General features: G+C 41.0%; 1 protein-coding gene across 4 annotated transcripts in view; it reads right to left on the reverse strand.

Moving 5' to 3' along the window:
* The window catches only part of crppa (CDP-L-ribitol pyrophosphorylase A), a 50,300-nt gene that overhangs the window by 34,247 nt on the left and 511 nt on the right, over nt 1-15,542 (reverse strand). For all 4 annotated transcript variants that reach the window (XM_040118953.1, XM_040118954.1, XM_040118955.1 and 1 more), the window contains exons 2-6: nt 11,783-12,071; nt 9,047-9,196; nt 3,010-3,114; nt 2,002-2,047; nt 351-448 (exon numbers count right to left, since the gene is read on the reverse strand). In XM_040118953.1, the coding sequence (XP_039974887.1) occupies nt 351-448; nt 2,002-2,047; nt 3,010-3,114; nt 9,047-9,196; nt 11,783-12,071 (688 nt within the window). The remainder of the gene's footprint in view (nt 1-350; nt 449-2,001; nt 2,048-3,009; nt 3,115-9,046; nt 9,197-11,782; nt 12,072-15,542) is intronic.

A 15,542-nucleotide genomic window follows, 5' to 3' on the forward strand; every position in this document is an offset into this window, starting at 1 on the left:
ACTCCCGCAATACAGAAAATAATAATGCCATCTGCTCTCCTGCATGCAGGGGAGTGAGAGGTGGAGGGCGGGGATGGAGGGAGAAAATGAGGAGGAGGAAAAGTTGCAGAGTGTGGATGTCCCAGACAGGCTTCATTAGAGGCCTGACCACAGATGGCAAGTCTCACCACCGGGCCACCCAAGTGGAGCTCATATTGGGTTTGGGGGGGGGGGGGGGGGGCTGGAGGTACAGGACGGGAGACAGGGACAGGAAGACCGAAGAAACAAAATGGTAAACTGATGGGAATCTTCAGTTATGCTGTCATCAACATAACCAGCATTTTAATCAGCTTTTACGCTTAAACTCTTACCATGTCCAGAGCTCCAGCAGCCTTCTGGAGGGCGTCGGCCAACGTCACAGCTTCTGCAGATCCCCCCGTGATAACACAGGCCGACTGAGATAGAGTCTCTGAAAGAGAAAGACGTGTAATCGGCCAAAGACTCCTGTTCTAACTACCCTATCAACATCTGCATGACCGCAAATCTTCAAATGTACGCTACCGTCACACTGTAAACTCTGTTCTGTACCATTCAAGTTTTACCCTGCATTCTCAAAGGTACAACCCTGTTAGAGCCAAGCTCAGAAGTTTCCACCTGGGCTTGGCCCATCAGTGTCATCTTCTGAAGGGTTTTAATTAAAAAAAAAAAAAAAAAAAGTTAAAGAGGCTTTTCTCATACAACTCTCGATCTCAACAGTTTTACCTTTTGATTATACTAATCATCACATTTAAAAGTGGCATCATACTTAGGTATTAATGTTATGTAGTTTTCCACTGAAGGCAATAATAACAAACAGCTGGTGGGTCTGACAGGTAAAGCTGAAGGTATCAGATTTCATTTAAATTGATCCCCTTAGCTGCTGAGCTAATGCTGGCTATGCTGTAGTTTAACAGACAGGACAAAATGCTGCCAAGCTCTATTCTAAGTGATTAAAATATTAATGTGATGTACTTAAAGTATAGCTAAGGGATTCCGACCATTGTTAACTGTCTGATATCATTAGCTGTTGCGTCAGTGCTCAACAGCTGTCTAGCTACAATCTACAGGGGCTGGAAAACGACGTGCACAGTCAGCTAACGCCGGGTCGCTCACTGACTGACAGACTCAACGCTCTACAGATGTTTGTTTTAATGTTTTAAAGGTGTCGTTGACACTATGTCACGCTCTGGTTCAAACCCCGAGCTCATCACAGCCTCTGCTGCAAAAAACTGAGGACCTACCCTTATGGCTGTCTCAGAAGAAAGCCATTCAAAATTCCACCTGACATGTACACACTTCTCAACAGGATGCACACAGGCACGTGTAGGCCTATGCACACACACACACACACACACACACACACACACGACAAGGTGGGTATGCAAGTATGTGCGAGCACAAAGAAACACAAACACACACACACACACAAACACACAAACTGCAACACTCGACAGTTTCTCATACTGACAGTTGTGAGAACTTTCTTCCACATCTTCTCTAAAAAACACACAATGAATTCATTCACTTCAGAGGCTCTGGCAATAATCACCGTGCACCTTATGTCATCATCAAACAGGTAGTTGTTGGTCCAGGTGCTGGTGGGGTGAAAGATAGGGCTGTGTTTATTTCCATTTCTCCGATTCTGATAGTCTCCCTTGCCCTGACTTGCTCTCCGCAGTATTCACAGACTGCTTACAACCGCCCTGCTCTAACCAAGCTGAACAATGCTACAAAGAATTTCTCCCTCTGAATACAGTGAGGAGCCATTTTGGTTCAGCGTCACCTATTCAGCTCCAACTCTCAACTGCAACACAAAGAGAGACAAAGCAATCGTACGCTGCTAATGTCAGACCATTTAACCCGTCTTCAGACTTTCATGTCTACATACATAAATTGTGTGCATATAATGTAAGATGAAAAAGTCCACTATACACAGTACATACAGGAAATAATGTAATGGTAAATTTATAAAAGGTAACTCACCTTTGATAATGGACTCTGCAGCAGCCAAATCCCGTTTGTAGGTTACCTGGAGGCCAAATTAACTTTGGTTATGCTAAGTGTCAGTTCACCCGAAACATTAAAAAAACAACTAATAAACAAACAAACAAAACAGAACAAAATTCAGGAGATGTTTAATAGGGAATAGGACCTAGGAAATAATAAAAAAGGAATTTTGCTAGACAAATTTATATTTATCTTTCAAACGTCTCCCTAATCTTTTGCTTTTTTTGAGAAGTACTGTATAGTTTTACCTCTTCAAGCCTCTAAAAATCTTTCAACTTAAAAAAATCTAATAAGACATTTCCACTCCAAGACCTTTCCCGGGTGACCAGAAAGCATTTGAGAAATTTAGCAAATTTAGGGTCTAAATTCTGTTGCCATAGTTACTGGTGCCCTGAAAGTCCCTGCACTTTCCCGTGGCCCAGAAAATATTTCAACTAAGTTTGCAATGCTAAAAAAAGGCCACATGGCTTGTTATTGTTTCCTTTGACAGATCAGCTCACAACTGACATGGGCTTTGTATATATGACAAGCAAAGGTTTGGGAACCACCACTCTGGATTATCCAGAGTAACCGATGCATTGTTTCTAGAACAACAAAATGTCGTAAAATGTCATTAAATGTCATTCTTTAAAGCACTGAGCACCACAAACAAACAATGTCCACATCTATTGTTCTAGGGTGGAGACACAAATCTCAAAACCTCAGCACATAACACCAAAACTATCTTCACAACTATATAAAAGCCACATGACCTTATAGAGGGTTAAAAACAACATTTTTACATTTAAACTAATTTCTACATGCTAGTCTCGCACGTCAAATTCAATATACTAGGGTTTCCTCTTCTTCCAGCACCTCTCACTTTTAATTCATAAGCTTTCTTTGTGCCCATATGATAAATAAGTAGCAGGAATAAAGCAGTTCTAGCCAAAGCGTTACCAGAGCTACAATACCCAACCCAAACCAGGCTTCTGGCGAGCTCACCTTCCACAGTGTTGGCGGACCCTCGATGAGCTTGGCATTGGTGCCACAGTACTGCAGAGCCAGATGGAGACACTCGGTGCCAAACTCAAAGTCTGACTCAGCACACTGCAGAGGGGACGCAACAGAGACAAGAGGCGGTGTACAGTTGTTGAGCAATGTATTTCCATCACACACAGAGTAACCGTGGAACATTGTATCCTTGCAGTGCTTGCAGTGAACCAATGGCCGCAACCAACTTGGGTGCCATGTTACACATATGTACTTATTGACAGCTATATGTAGAGGGATAATCAATTGTTGGGTTTTTTGTTTTGTTTATAATGAACATTTTTCAACAATAACATTCTAAAAACATTATCGTAAAAGTGCTCGTATTTTCAACGGGTAATTTAGCTCTTGTCCCAGCACAAGTCCATTGTGTTTTACAAATTAGATGATGAAACTCTATGAAACCTTGGACATATTTTAGATTTTATTGTCATAATTCATTACTTCTTATCTAACCGTGATTTAATAAGACTATAAGTCTTAGCCCTGAAAGGCACTCCCGGAGGCCGATTCATCAACAAACAGAAGAAAAGTGTTGGCTAAAGAAAACAACTCACAAAGACCTGAGCTTTTCTTAGAGCCAATAACTGCACTAAGTTTAAAGTTAATGCCCTTTCCTTGGGAACGGGAACGCGCTCCCAACATTACATGACAATCTGGGGATTAGATTATGAGAAATCTTTGTTCTGCAGGTACTGAAAGAGAAGTCCTCTTGAAGAGGGTTCATTCTCTGAGGAGAAATTTCACATAAATTTGCAGTTTAGATTTTGAATTTAGCTGTGCACAATAAGAAAATTGTGGACTGATGGTGGTAGAAGAAAGCCAATGTAGCCTCTATTGTTGGTCCCTGGTGAGCTGGAAATCCGGTCACTTGTTTTTGGGATGCATTGTCATGGACCAAAGTGGTGAAACGATGATGATGTAGGGGGGGGGCACCAAAATCTTTATGAACAACCCCTTAGATATCATAAATATCAATGGTCATATGTTAAGATTAGTCACTATGAACCAAATTGTTGGGCGGGCCAATCAAACAACAAAAACTGGCATTCTAAAGCAGGCAAAAACAGCAAATTAAAAGAATATAATGCATATCTTTGGTAGTTATATCAGTATGAGGCACGTTTGCAAAGGTCTCAGTCAACTTGCATATAAGAACGGCCTCACATTGCTTGTCAGCAGAGTTCAGTTTCAGTCAAATTACAATATGACCTGCTATGCACTCTCTGATCTAACACTTGTTCTTTTGTCCCGGCAATCCTCAGATAGTCTGGCTCTTTAACTACAAAGTTCTGCAGATATTTCGCAATCTCTCAATATCTGGAGCATTTCATTATACTGTCTGCGTCGTGATCAGAGACGGTGTTTTCACAGAAGAGAAACAGGCTCATAAAATGACGCTGCCATTGCCACATTTTTCAGTAGATACTTCAGAGGTCACTGTTTTCTTTGGCTGATGGAGTGTTGGCCCTGTAACACTCTTATCTCTCTGGAAAAAGATTTAAAATGTGCAAATTCTGTTTCATCAGGTCATAAGACATTTTCCCACATTGTTCTGTAAGACATGATATGTTTTCTTGTATAACTGTGGACTTTATAAAAATCGTTGTTCCTGTAAATGCAAGAAAAGGCAAAAACTTTATCTTGGTCTAATGCCGGGGGTGGTGTAAAGTTGTTCCATGTTTACATAATTCAAAAATTGTTCATCTGGGTGGAGCAGCATGATCTATTTCAGGATCCTGTATTGTTTCCCTACTTCTTCTGAAAACTTACCTCCCATTCTCAATCTAAACGCTTAACAACAGTGTTACCTAGAGGAAATTATCTGTCGGTCGACGTCTTGAGGGGGTTTCTCAAAAATGTAGTTCTTTTTATTTTGTTTACAGTGAAATCACCTGTTATTTTAACACCAAAGACGTAGCATAGTGCTTTAACAACTTTTATCATGAATGTTTAAGGAATAACTAAGAGAAGGGTCTTACACTTTACTGCGCCGTTTCAACGGCAGAGATCTCACATTGTTTATTCCAGCACTTTTTCCATGTTTTTTTTTTAAGAATCAGTTCCAAAGCCCATTAGTAGGTAAAAAAAAAAAAAAAAAAAAAAAACATGTGGCTCTAGTATATTTTACTGGAGGAAAATACTACATGTGCAAATTCGAAGCTTTTTGAATAACATAACATAAACATGCATATGCTATGAAAGGGGGAAGTGCCAGCTCTGTCATAATCAGCTGCATGTCACATTTTAAAGGAAGAAAATAAACACAAAGGTATGAAAATATTTTTGGGCAGGGACAAATCTGTTTTGGTGGAATGCTCAAATAAACAGGCACAGGAATGCAAAGGAATGAGAAAGCCAAATGTCTCCACCAACTAAGGAAGATATGTGGCTCTTTAGCTGCTAAATGTTTCACTGCGTAGTTGATAACTGTGTCTGGCTGTTGTTTGGTGCTGAGCAGGTAGTCCCTTTATCAGAGCTCTTTTGATGAAAAGGACAACAATAAACAGCGCTGATGAGAGCGTGAGACTGAACCAAAACAGTAAAGGGTCGTGGGCCGTAAAAAACAAAACAATGAGCTGAAAGATGCTAAAACCCTTCGCAAAGCTGAGAGGAACTACAGAGTTGGGCAATAATTCTCCGCGGGTCTGTCACTGTGAGTGGCCCCTTCAACTTTACACATGGTCATTTGATCCATTGTTAATATAAAAGTACCAAAATTCAGGCATTGTGTTGGCACTAGTATTGAAAAATGACAGCCAGCCCCCGTGTGTGTGTATTTACGTCATCTTAGTGACTGCAATTTCTTTTCCTGAACTAATCCAAATTAAGATAAATACCTTTATAGTTCATTGTACCGATGAACAATTTATTTGTGGTTTGACTCACGGCTGGGAAAGCCCAGTTTGTGAAGATCCCATGGAAGTTTGGATTGAGGCGATGAGCTCATTTGGTTTAAGATACAGTCTGGACTACAAAGACAAATTCATGCTACCTGAGATTATACCTGGGTAATATTTTATCAAGCTATAAAAGAGAGGGGTCTTTTATTCCAGGGACCCTGGAACTCAAGAGAGAAATTACAGGACAAACACGCTCTCGGACTTGAGGTAATTTAACCTTAAGCATTTTCTCCCGGTACAAAAGCCTTCAGTGGGGACTGGATAAAGTGTCTCCCCCTTTTGTCTTTTCAGCCCTAAGTTGTTCTGCGCTCAATGGATGTCAAGCTACAAATGTGCAGCTCTCAGCTATTTTTCACGCACATGTCCTACAGTCCTAACCTGACACTATCCCTTCTTTTGAAGGGTTGAAGAGGAAACCAACGAGAGGAGAGGGGGACAAATTCTCAATTGACCCCAACCTCCTCCTTCTCCAGCAACCTCCCTAATTTGTATTAATTTTTGCATCTTGACTGGCCTTGACACCGCAGCACAAATATGAGCTAATTTTATGGAAAGGCCAAAGCCAACAAGGCTCTCAAAGCAATCCGAAGATCCATATGTGCCAGGAATAAAAATAACTGCAGACAAATGGCGCTCCAACTGGAGGCATATTTTAGCTCTTAGCTCAAAGTTTGCAGCGTTCTTCAAAAACGTGGCTATCGGGAGAACCATCTAATGGAGTCAAGGTTGAAATAGCAAACTCAAAGTGTCTTATAATAAATATGGTCAGCTTCTGCAACGCCAGTTTCATATTGAGTTGGCCTGCCAAGTCTTAGCAATAAGCCCAGGCTTCCAGAGAAGAATCGACACATTTACGGTTTACGTCAGTGGATAACTTCTTTCCATTTTTCAGGTACACATATTAAAACGCACTCAACTGCTGCGACTATTAATCCAAATCCACCTAAATGTGCCATGTAATTTCAGTGCTCTTCCACCATTTTTCCAGCTCAGCCTTTGTTCATTTTTGTTCCACGGACCCAATCTGCTGCAGTGTGGCAGAATATATTAACATGTCATTTCTTTCCCAGATGCAGCAGAGGCAAAGTGAAAATGATAGCACCCAAGCCACAAGCTCTTCAGCTTGAAACCCTGCAGGTTCTGGCACATCAGCTAAACAATAAAGGACTGTAAAGGCCCGCTATGATGTATGAGAACCATAAAGTCCTTTGTCATCTTAGTGGTGTAATTTTTACAACATAGCTCTCAACCTAACTGTCATTTCATACGATTTGAGACCTTTGCTTTGTAATTTTATTCACACCAGAAGTGAGCAGCCCATGCCTGCAGGACTTGATTAATCCGTGTTGTGATACTATGTGTTGTTTTTACAAATGTCGCTGTTGTGGAAATCACACTTTTAGTTGCATGTGCTCTGGACAAATCCTGCACTGTTGCTTTGGCCCCTAGAGGAAAATGTCATAAAAACAAACCATGCTTTGACCTCTTCAGTTGCACAAAGTGGTCGGATAACTAGTGACAGTTTTTGTAGTGCAAAACTCTCAGTGGATTCCTATGTAAGTATAACATTTAAAAAAAAATGAGAATAAATGATAAGAATAAATACAATACAGAGGTGGTATTTTGTATCAGCCACCACTGTACCTTTTCTCTGGTAGTGAGCATCAATTTATGATCAGCGGTATTGAAAGTAAAAACTTTAATTCATTAAGTACCTGCATTAAAATAAGGACAGAATAAAGTTGCAGTTTCTGTTTAGGTTTGCTTTTTCATCTTCCAACTCTCTCTCTCTCTCTCTCTCTCTCTCTCTCTAAAGCTTGTTCCTTGTTTAAATTCTCTTATTTTAAATATCCGAGGGCATTTTTAATTTACCTCCATTCATTGAACTAGCCAATGCTAATGAAAGGGTAAATGCCTATTCATGTGTCAGGTGGGAATGTAAAATATAGAGACAGAGGGGCCATGTCTGAGCTACACGTCCCAAGTTTTTAAACCAGGATTTGCACCCACAAATAGCCGTCTTTTTTATTACATCTGGAACAACACGACAAGGACAAAAATCTCTCATAGTGACCTGATTAACTAGACCGGCTATCAGCCAGATGTGACAGACCCATCAGTTTCTTCGTCAAGTCATTACAAAAGTCAGTGTGTTCGCTATCAGTTACATTCGTTTAGACGAGCCAGGCCGCAGACTCGGGTTTTAGCTCCACAACATTCCCTAAACCTTACATAAACATGATTCCAATGAGTTCCACACAGTGAGATTTGCAGGTTTTTAGTGTGGGGGGGGGGGGAAAGGGCACATAGTAGGAGATCAGTAATCGGTATCAGCAGATACCCCGAGCTTGGGTATTGGAACTGGTGAGAGGAGGGAAAAAGAGGCCAGGATGATACATCCCTAGTCTGAAGTAATGGAAAGAAAAAAAAATCTACTCTAATGAAGTGGTTGGTGCAAGTGTCCAGAGCTTTTTTCAATAACAACGAAGGTATGACTGCCACGAGAGGGAAAGCTGTTGTGCATTATTTCATTACTTTTCAGGGCCTAATAAAAGATTGCGCCAGCGTATGGCATCGACGTAGGGCGAAAGGCTGCAATCTACTCTTTGTGTAGCTGTTTATACTGAATGTAATATTTGTGTTTGATCGCATGGCTGCGTATACTGTGCATGTATTGACTGGAGAGCAGCCAGGGCACAGGTTTTCCACTGTCTGACAATACACCGGAGGCAATTTAATGCACACGACAATAAATTCTTTCCACCTCGTATTTAATGTGAAGGAAGGACATTTGTGTTACTTTTCAATTACAGAGACGTACTTGTTGCTAGGTCAACATCTTTTTGTGACCGGGTGTTAACAGACTTTATCCAAAGACTTTTCAACATGTTCGTTAAATGTCCTGCCACTTAAACGCAATCCACGCAGAACATCATGTCATCATTATGTCTCTTTTCATCACACAAGAATTTATCAAAGTTATAACACCATCAAGGACCTTCACTATTGCCTTTGAAACCACATTCACAACACACAGTAGGAGGGCCCTCTTGTGTGTTATAGATTAATCAGGCGACAGGCCCTACCCTCTGATAGGCTTGATGGATGACATCGTATGTGAATCCCTGAGGCATCTCGCTGGCTCTGTATTTGGCCCGCTCCAGAGAGTGATCCAGGTATCCCTCTGATGTGGTGGCTATCACTGTTGAAACCAGGGGTCGGATAGCTCCCGCTGCCTGGATGAGGAAGAGAGGATTCAGTGTTTGGTGTTTGGTGTTTGTTCAGAATATACTCACGGACTTTATTTCAAATTTATAAGAGAACCAGTAAATCATAAAAACTAGACAAGCTCTGGAAAGGGCAGCTCTCTGATATCCAATAATTTTGTGAAATCAAATGCCATGATTTTGGAATTTCTCACAAAATATTGCCATTTTGGCACTTGGGGGTGTAATGATACAATCAGCTCACAGTCTGATTAACAATACACACAGTTTGATGTCCTCACAATGTTTCTAACAAAGGTTTTCCTTATCTATTGATCTTTAGGCATATTGCGTGCAAAACAGTTCCAAGATCCACCTGTCTTGCTTCTTTCTGAAAGATGCAAAAATTCCGAATTTATTACTTAAAAACATTAATTAGCTTGTTGTGAACCTTCATTTGCAAGCAGATCCATATCTACGTAAAATTGGTTGAAATACTAATCAATGTGACCAAAGATTTGCAATGATCATAAACTGTATGACCACGTAAAGGAACAGTACAGAGACAGGGACAGAAAGGAAAAACTTCTAGGAGTTGATCGGAGAAACTGGAGTTCCCGGTAAGTTCGGTCACAGAGAGAGTCGCTGTCTGTTGTAGCAGCAAAGATCTGTGCTGTCAGTAACGTCAGTAATGTTGGATGGCCACTGTAGATGAAAATGATCATAAAGGTTGAGAAAAGATCCGTCATATAATCAAGACTAATTATCACGAACCACGAATTAACAATTTTGAATGAAGACCGGGAAATGCTGCAGAAAGCCCTAGAAAAAGCTAGTAAGTAGACCTTGAATTGTTAAGCAATAACTGCACATTTCAGAGAGAACATTCACGTGATGGTGCTTTTCATCAGCAGCCAGCTAGACCACGCACTGCTTGGGCTTCCTCCCTTCGAAATCTAAAATAATCAACGTTTCTGAGATAATATTTTCATCTCACTATAGCATGATTGAAGGCCAGGAGTAGGAAGTTAGTGAGCGTGTGCGGCAGAAATTCCTCGCAAATGAAAGGAAAGCAAACATGTGTTCTGCGTGTTACACAGGCCGTTAAAATCAAAATTAATCTCCTGCTTTTCAGTGCGGACAGGCTTTCTGTCATGAGCGGGGATACGGGCGAAATAATGAAGACCAGACCGCCTGCTGTGAAAGTCCATCACAAAGCGCAAACACACACACACACACACACACACACACACACACACGTACACTCAGCAACACGCCATAAATGTTGGTCCTGTGTCAGGGGGCGCTTGCTTTTTTCACAACCCGTGTGACCTGCATTCAACGTCGTCTTTTCTCAGCTGCGGAGCCTCAGACACAAACCGTTACGAAACTGATCTGAGAGTTTCTCTGTCAGAGCGGCCGTGGCTTTGCCCCAACTGTTTTCCATCTGTCACTTATGAAATAAACACCACCATCGGGAGCGATGGATGTGTCAATCTGATAAAGAGTTTATGAGAAGATGGAAAGGCCGATCACACGGACTATTTGTCGTCTTTGGTGTGAACCGTACTGGAAAACTTGATTTTGTTGTATTTTAGTGTTTGGTTTCTTTATGTTCACACTGCCCGTTGAAAAATCCGTAGCACGCACAAACAAAAGTCGAATGTCTTCCCACCAGGTGAGAGCTTTGATTCCAGGTCCTACATCTGCTGCTAAGCATGATGGATTTGTTTATACTCTGTGCTGTAATTGACCTTCTCTGGTTTTTAGCTAAAAACACAAGAAGAAATGAAGTATGAGCTACGACTGAGATTTAATTAGATACGCTACGCTTTCCAAGCATGAGGAAAATATTGGCAGTTTGAGGTTGTTTCCTCCATTTGTAGAGGGATTACAATCTCTTTTGAACTTCTCGTCTCCTGGAAATAGACACATCCTACCTCCATAAGCAACTGGAAAAATTGACAATATATAGAGGTTATACATCTTCAATTCATATTCACTAATGGGAACTTTGGAGATAATGTTGATTATTTTAATTTTGAAACATTTTACTGAGCTTTGAAGGTTTCATCATGCCATAGTAACCATTTGCCTACAAATAATAGAATGTTTGCAATGTGCAAAGGCCCATTTCCATTCACTTCTGACAGAATGCGTCTCCTGTCTGCTTTATTTTGTTATAGAGAATTCATTTCTATAGCTTTCACATCGGCCACAGTTAAACAACACGATCACAACTTCGCCCGTAGAAAATCTGAGCTTCAACTGAGCTTGTGTTTTAGGACTTGCAGCCCTATGTAAGACAAGAATTGCAGCAGATCCTCAAAATTTCAGAAGCTGGAGCCAGAGACTGCTTGGGATTTTTGCTTTAAAAATGACTCAATTGAAAGGTCAACTACCAAAAAAGTTGCTGATTAATTTTCTGTCGATTGACTAATAAATCATTGTCAATATAAAGGATGAAACAGTTCAAATAAATAAAAAACAAAACAAAAAAAAACACTTAATATAAAAGCAGCAGATGCAACGTGTCGGAGGGATGTCAGCTTGCAAAAGACAAAGTTCGCATCCCTTCAAATACTACGCGTTTAAATGAGCTTTTACCATACTGACCCCTTGTTCCTTAGCAGCCATGGCTATCTTGTACAGAAAGTCCTCCTCCACGAACGGCCGCACTGCATCATGGATGATGACCACCTTCGGCCTGTCCGCCGGTAGCCTCTCCTCCTCCACCTTCTCCCGCTCACCCAGAGCCAGGACCCCGTTGCAGATTGACCTGTGTCGAGTCAAGCCGCCTGGCACCACTCGAACCTTCCTGTGCTGGAAGCGCTGGATGATGTCCGTCATCAGGTCCATGTTTTCTTTGGCAACAACCACCACAATGCTCTGGATCCATGACACCCTGCAACAACACACCGGCCGCTCAGCATTGTCTGCTCTATAAGTTGAGGATTTTCGACAGAACAGGAAAGGTAGACATAACACTCATCCAGAGCTTTTTACGTTTAGCAATTTGGGCTGCAACTCCTTTATCGATATCTTTTTTTACTTATTTAATTTGGAAAATGTCAAAAAAATGAACTTTAAAAGTTTTGGCTAACCAACAGTCCAAACCCCAAGAACATTTTATTTACAGTGACATAAAACGACAACAAAGCAGCAGCACGCCCCTTTTGAAAAGCTACAAATAACAAATGTTTAGAATTGTCACATGAAGTAAAAGTTTGCCATTTTGGAAAATGTGCTTTCTTGCCAAGAGTTAGACGAGAAGATCGATACCAGTGTCATGCCTGTACGGAAAATATGATAGCCAGCGGACGGTTAGCGCTAATGGACGATTGGCTTGACTCAGCCTAGTTAGTTCTGTCCTGCCTCCCGTCTTTATGCTAAGCTAAGCTAACCGGCTGCTTGCTGAGGCTTTAGCATAAGTATATTTCCCAAAATGCTGAATATTCCTCTTTGAAATACCTGCTATGAAAATATGTTACTGTTATCAGGACTGATACCAAAATTGTGCAAAAATATGTTTCACCAACATAACACATCTGACAAGTGTCTATACCACATATCCCTACAATGAGTAACCAGATCTGGGTTTCGGGTCCAACTCAGCCACTTTTCAACAGGACTCTAGTGACCTCGGACCCTCCCCTGCTGGGTCGTCTTCCTCTGTAATCAGAGGGCCACACAGGCAGCATCTCCCCTGCTCATCTAGTCCCAGGATGTTGCTGCATTTGTTTCCTGACAGCACGTAAACACTGACAACAAGCTAAGAGGAGACACATCTGACTATAAACACCGGTTGTTATTGTATTGTCATAATGAGGGTCAGGCAGTGATCACAACAGAGTGTAAACATCCACCTTCTCATCGCAGTTCCGGAGCCTGAAATCAGTAGAAAATATTGGTGTCTGTCTGCCAGTGGGGGAACAAACACTCATGTCCTTTAGTAATACCAAACTGTGATAAACAGAAGACCCGCTGGAAAAAGTAGGTAAGTAAACTTTATTTTACGTAGAGGGACACATAGCAGTAAACAAATATTAGAAAGTATTAAAGGATCAGTTCACCCACATTACAAAAAGAAAAAAAAAACACATCCCATTAACCTCCAGTCGTCTATAGCCATGAAGATTGTTCCAGGTTTTAAGATATTTGTGTCCACATGCAGTTACACTATGATGCTATGCACCGCAAGATGACAGAAATTTGTCAGAGCCTTTGCCATACCATGGCAGTTATCATTTTAATGTCTCAGATTTATGGAAATATTTAATTTTTATATGAATAACACACACATCGATATGAGGAAGTGCTTTGATCTGTCAGTTATTTAATTTTCTGGATCAGCCAAAGAGAAACATTCCAAGCTGGTTATTTTATCCACAAAGAGTTTTCCCGGTTGATTTTCCAGAAAATGTAAAAAAGTGTAATAAATCAGTAGATACTGATCCCCAAGTAAAAACTACATATATGGTGATAGAGATTCATCCATATCCCACATTACTACCTCACCCCCAGGACAATGGAGGTGAATGGAAGTTCATTAGTTTTTAAAAAAAAATTACATTTCAAATATTCAACATCAACCTCTCCTCCCATGTATTCAAGTGTATTAAGAGTTTCGAAGATAATCTTCAAAATCCACAGAACACGGTGGACAGTTTTCATCGGAACTATTTTTAGCTCACCAAAAAGGAAAGTCGCTCCAAAAAACTGTTTACTCCAGTTACTGCAAACAAGAGAGACACACCCTTGATCTAAGGAGATGTCGCTGTTGAATTTTGTTGAACCGCCACAGGATTGATAACCACATATGACCGTTCATCATTTTACCGCCATTTTTATTTGTAATATTTGCGCAAGGGAGAAAGGCGTCAATTTTTTTGAGCAAGGCACAAAGAATCAGTTTGACTGTGTGGCAGCTGCTTTCTGGTAATAAACTTAATGGTAATTTTGTTCCGCAATACAAGAATATAAATCACTGTGTCAAGATTCTCATTATTTAATTAATACCTGGTGCATATATTCTTGAGCATTTTTTTTGTTTAAATTACCACAAACCAGGGGCCATATGTTATTCCAGCGTAAAAACACTGTACATGACAGAAAGAGAGTGGAAAGGACGGAAGATAATTGCGCCGCAGATGCTCATTTTTGCCCCGAGGCCCCCATGCAGGATAATCTGGCCATGCATATAAATGTAGAAAAAGAGGAGGAAAAAAAAAAAAGTACATTTCCCCCTGAATAGCAGTGGAAGAAAAGCAGACAGAGTCCCTAAATGGATATCAGTGGTGGAAAAACTTTTTCAGATCCTTTACTCAAGTTAAGGTGCCTGTACATCAATATACATTTACTCCATTATGAGTAAAAGTCCTGCTTTCAAAATCATATGTACCCCCTTGACAGACAACCCCGTTCTCGTGTTCTTCTCTGAAAGGTCACTCTTTGAAAATTTAAGTTTAAAAGGTTTTTTTTGGCGTAAAACACGTTTTTTTTTTCTTTTTCTTTCTTCATTTCTTTTTTCTTTTTGCCTAAAAAAAGGGAATATAAAACCCGTGGAAGGACCTTTTGGAGCCATGGCCACAACCCTGAACCAAATCTGTGTCAAAAATCTAAAATGTCTTAAAACGCTTTGCACAGATAGAAGCCGGAGACTGAGCTTTCAGACGACGTGGAATTTGTCAAGGGTTGTGCGAAGACCGAGTCTGGTACAGACCGAAAGACACCCGAAGTGGCACTCCCAAGACCAGAGTGTCCCACAGGTAGATGTCCCACAGGCAGGTGGGACAGTTGACTGTCAAGTGTCCCACCTACCTTGTACTTTTACTTTAAGTAAAAGTACAAGTACTCGTTCTGCAGTAGCATCTGACCCAGTCTGACATTATTAGATGTTAACAGTAATGCAGTGAAGTGTAAGCAGCACTTTACTGGTGTAGCTACTCGAGGTGGAGCTAACTCTACTGCTTTTTACACAGTTTGGCAATTTCATCTATAAAAATGCATCAACATAGAGGTGCCAACTGATATTAAGCTGATCTTTGCCCGTAAAATCCTATTGATTTTGCATACATTGTATGTCACCCGCCCACGAGCTGTGTTCCTCAATGAAATCTGAGTTGAAAGCACAAATTGTACGAGGTGACTAGTAAATCCGGCTGTCGGACGGTGGCGGGGAAAGCAGAGCATTCGCCTCTGAAATGTAGTGGAGCAGGAGGAAATAAGGGGGAAATGTAAGCCCCGAAGGAGAGTACGAGTGTCCTCACGGGTGGACTGAAGGACGGTGCTGCTGGAGTAAATGTACTTAAATGTAAATGCATCCCTTCCGCACTCCCAAGCCTGAGCAGCCTGCACAGACACTCGCTGACCGTTA

Source organism: Xiphias gladius, chromosome 22 (genome assembly GCF_016859285.1).
Source record: "Xiphias gladius isolate SHS-SW01 ecotype Sanya breed wild chromosome 22, ASM1685928v1, whole genome shotgun sequence".
NCBI lineage: Eukaryota > Metazoa > Chordata > Actinopteri > Istiophoriformes > Xiphiidae > Xiphias > Xiphias gladius.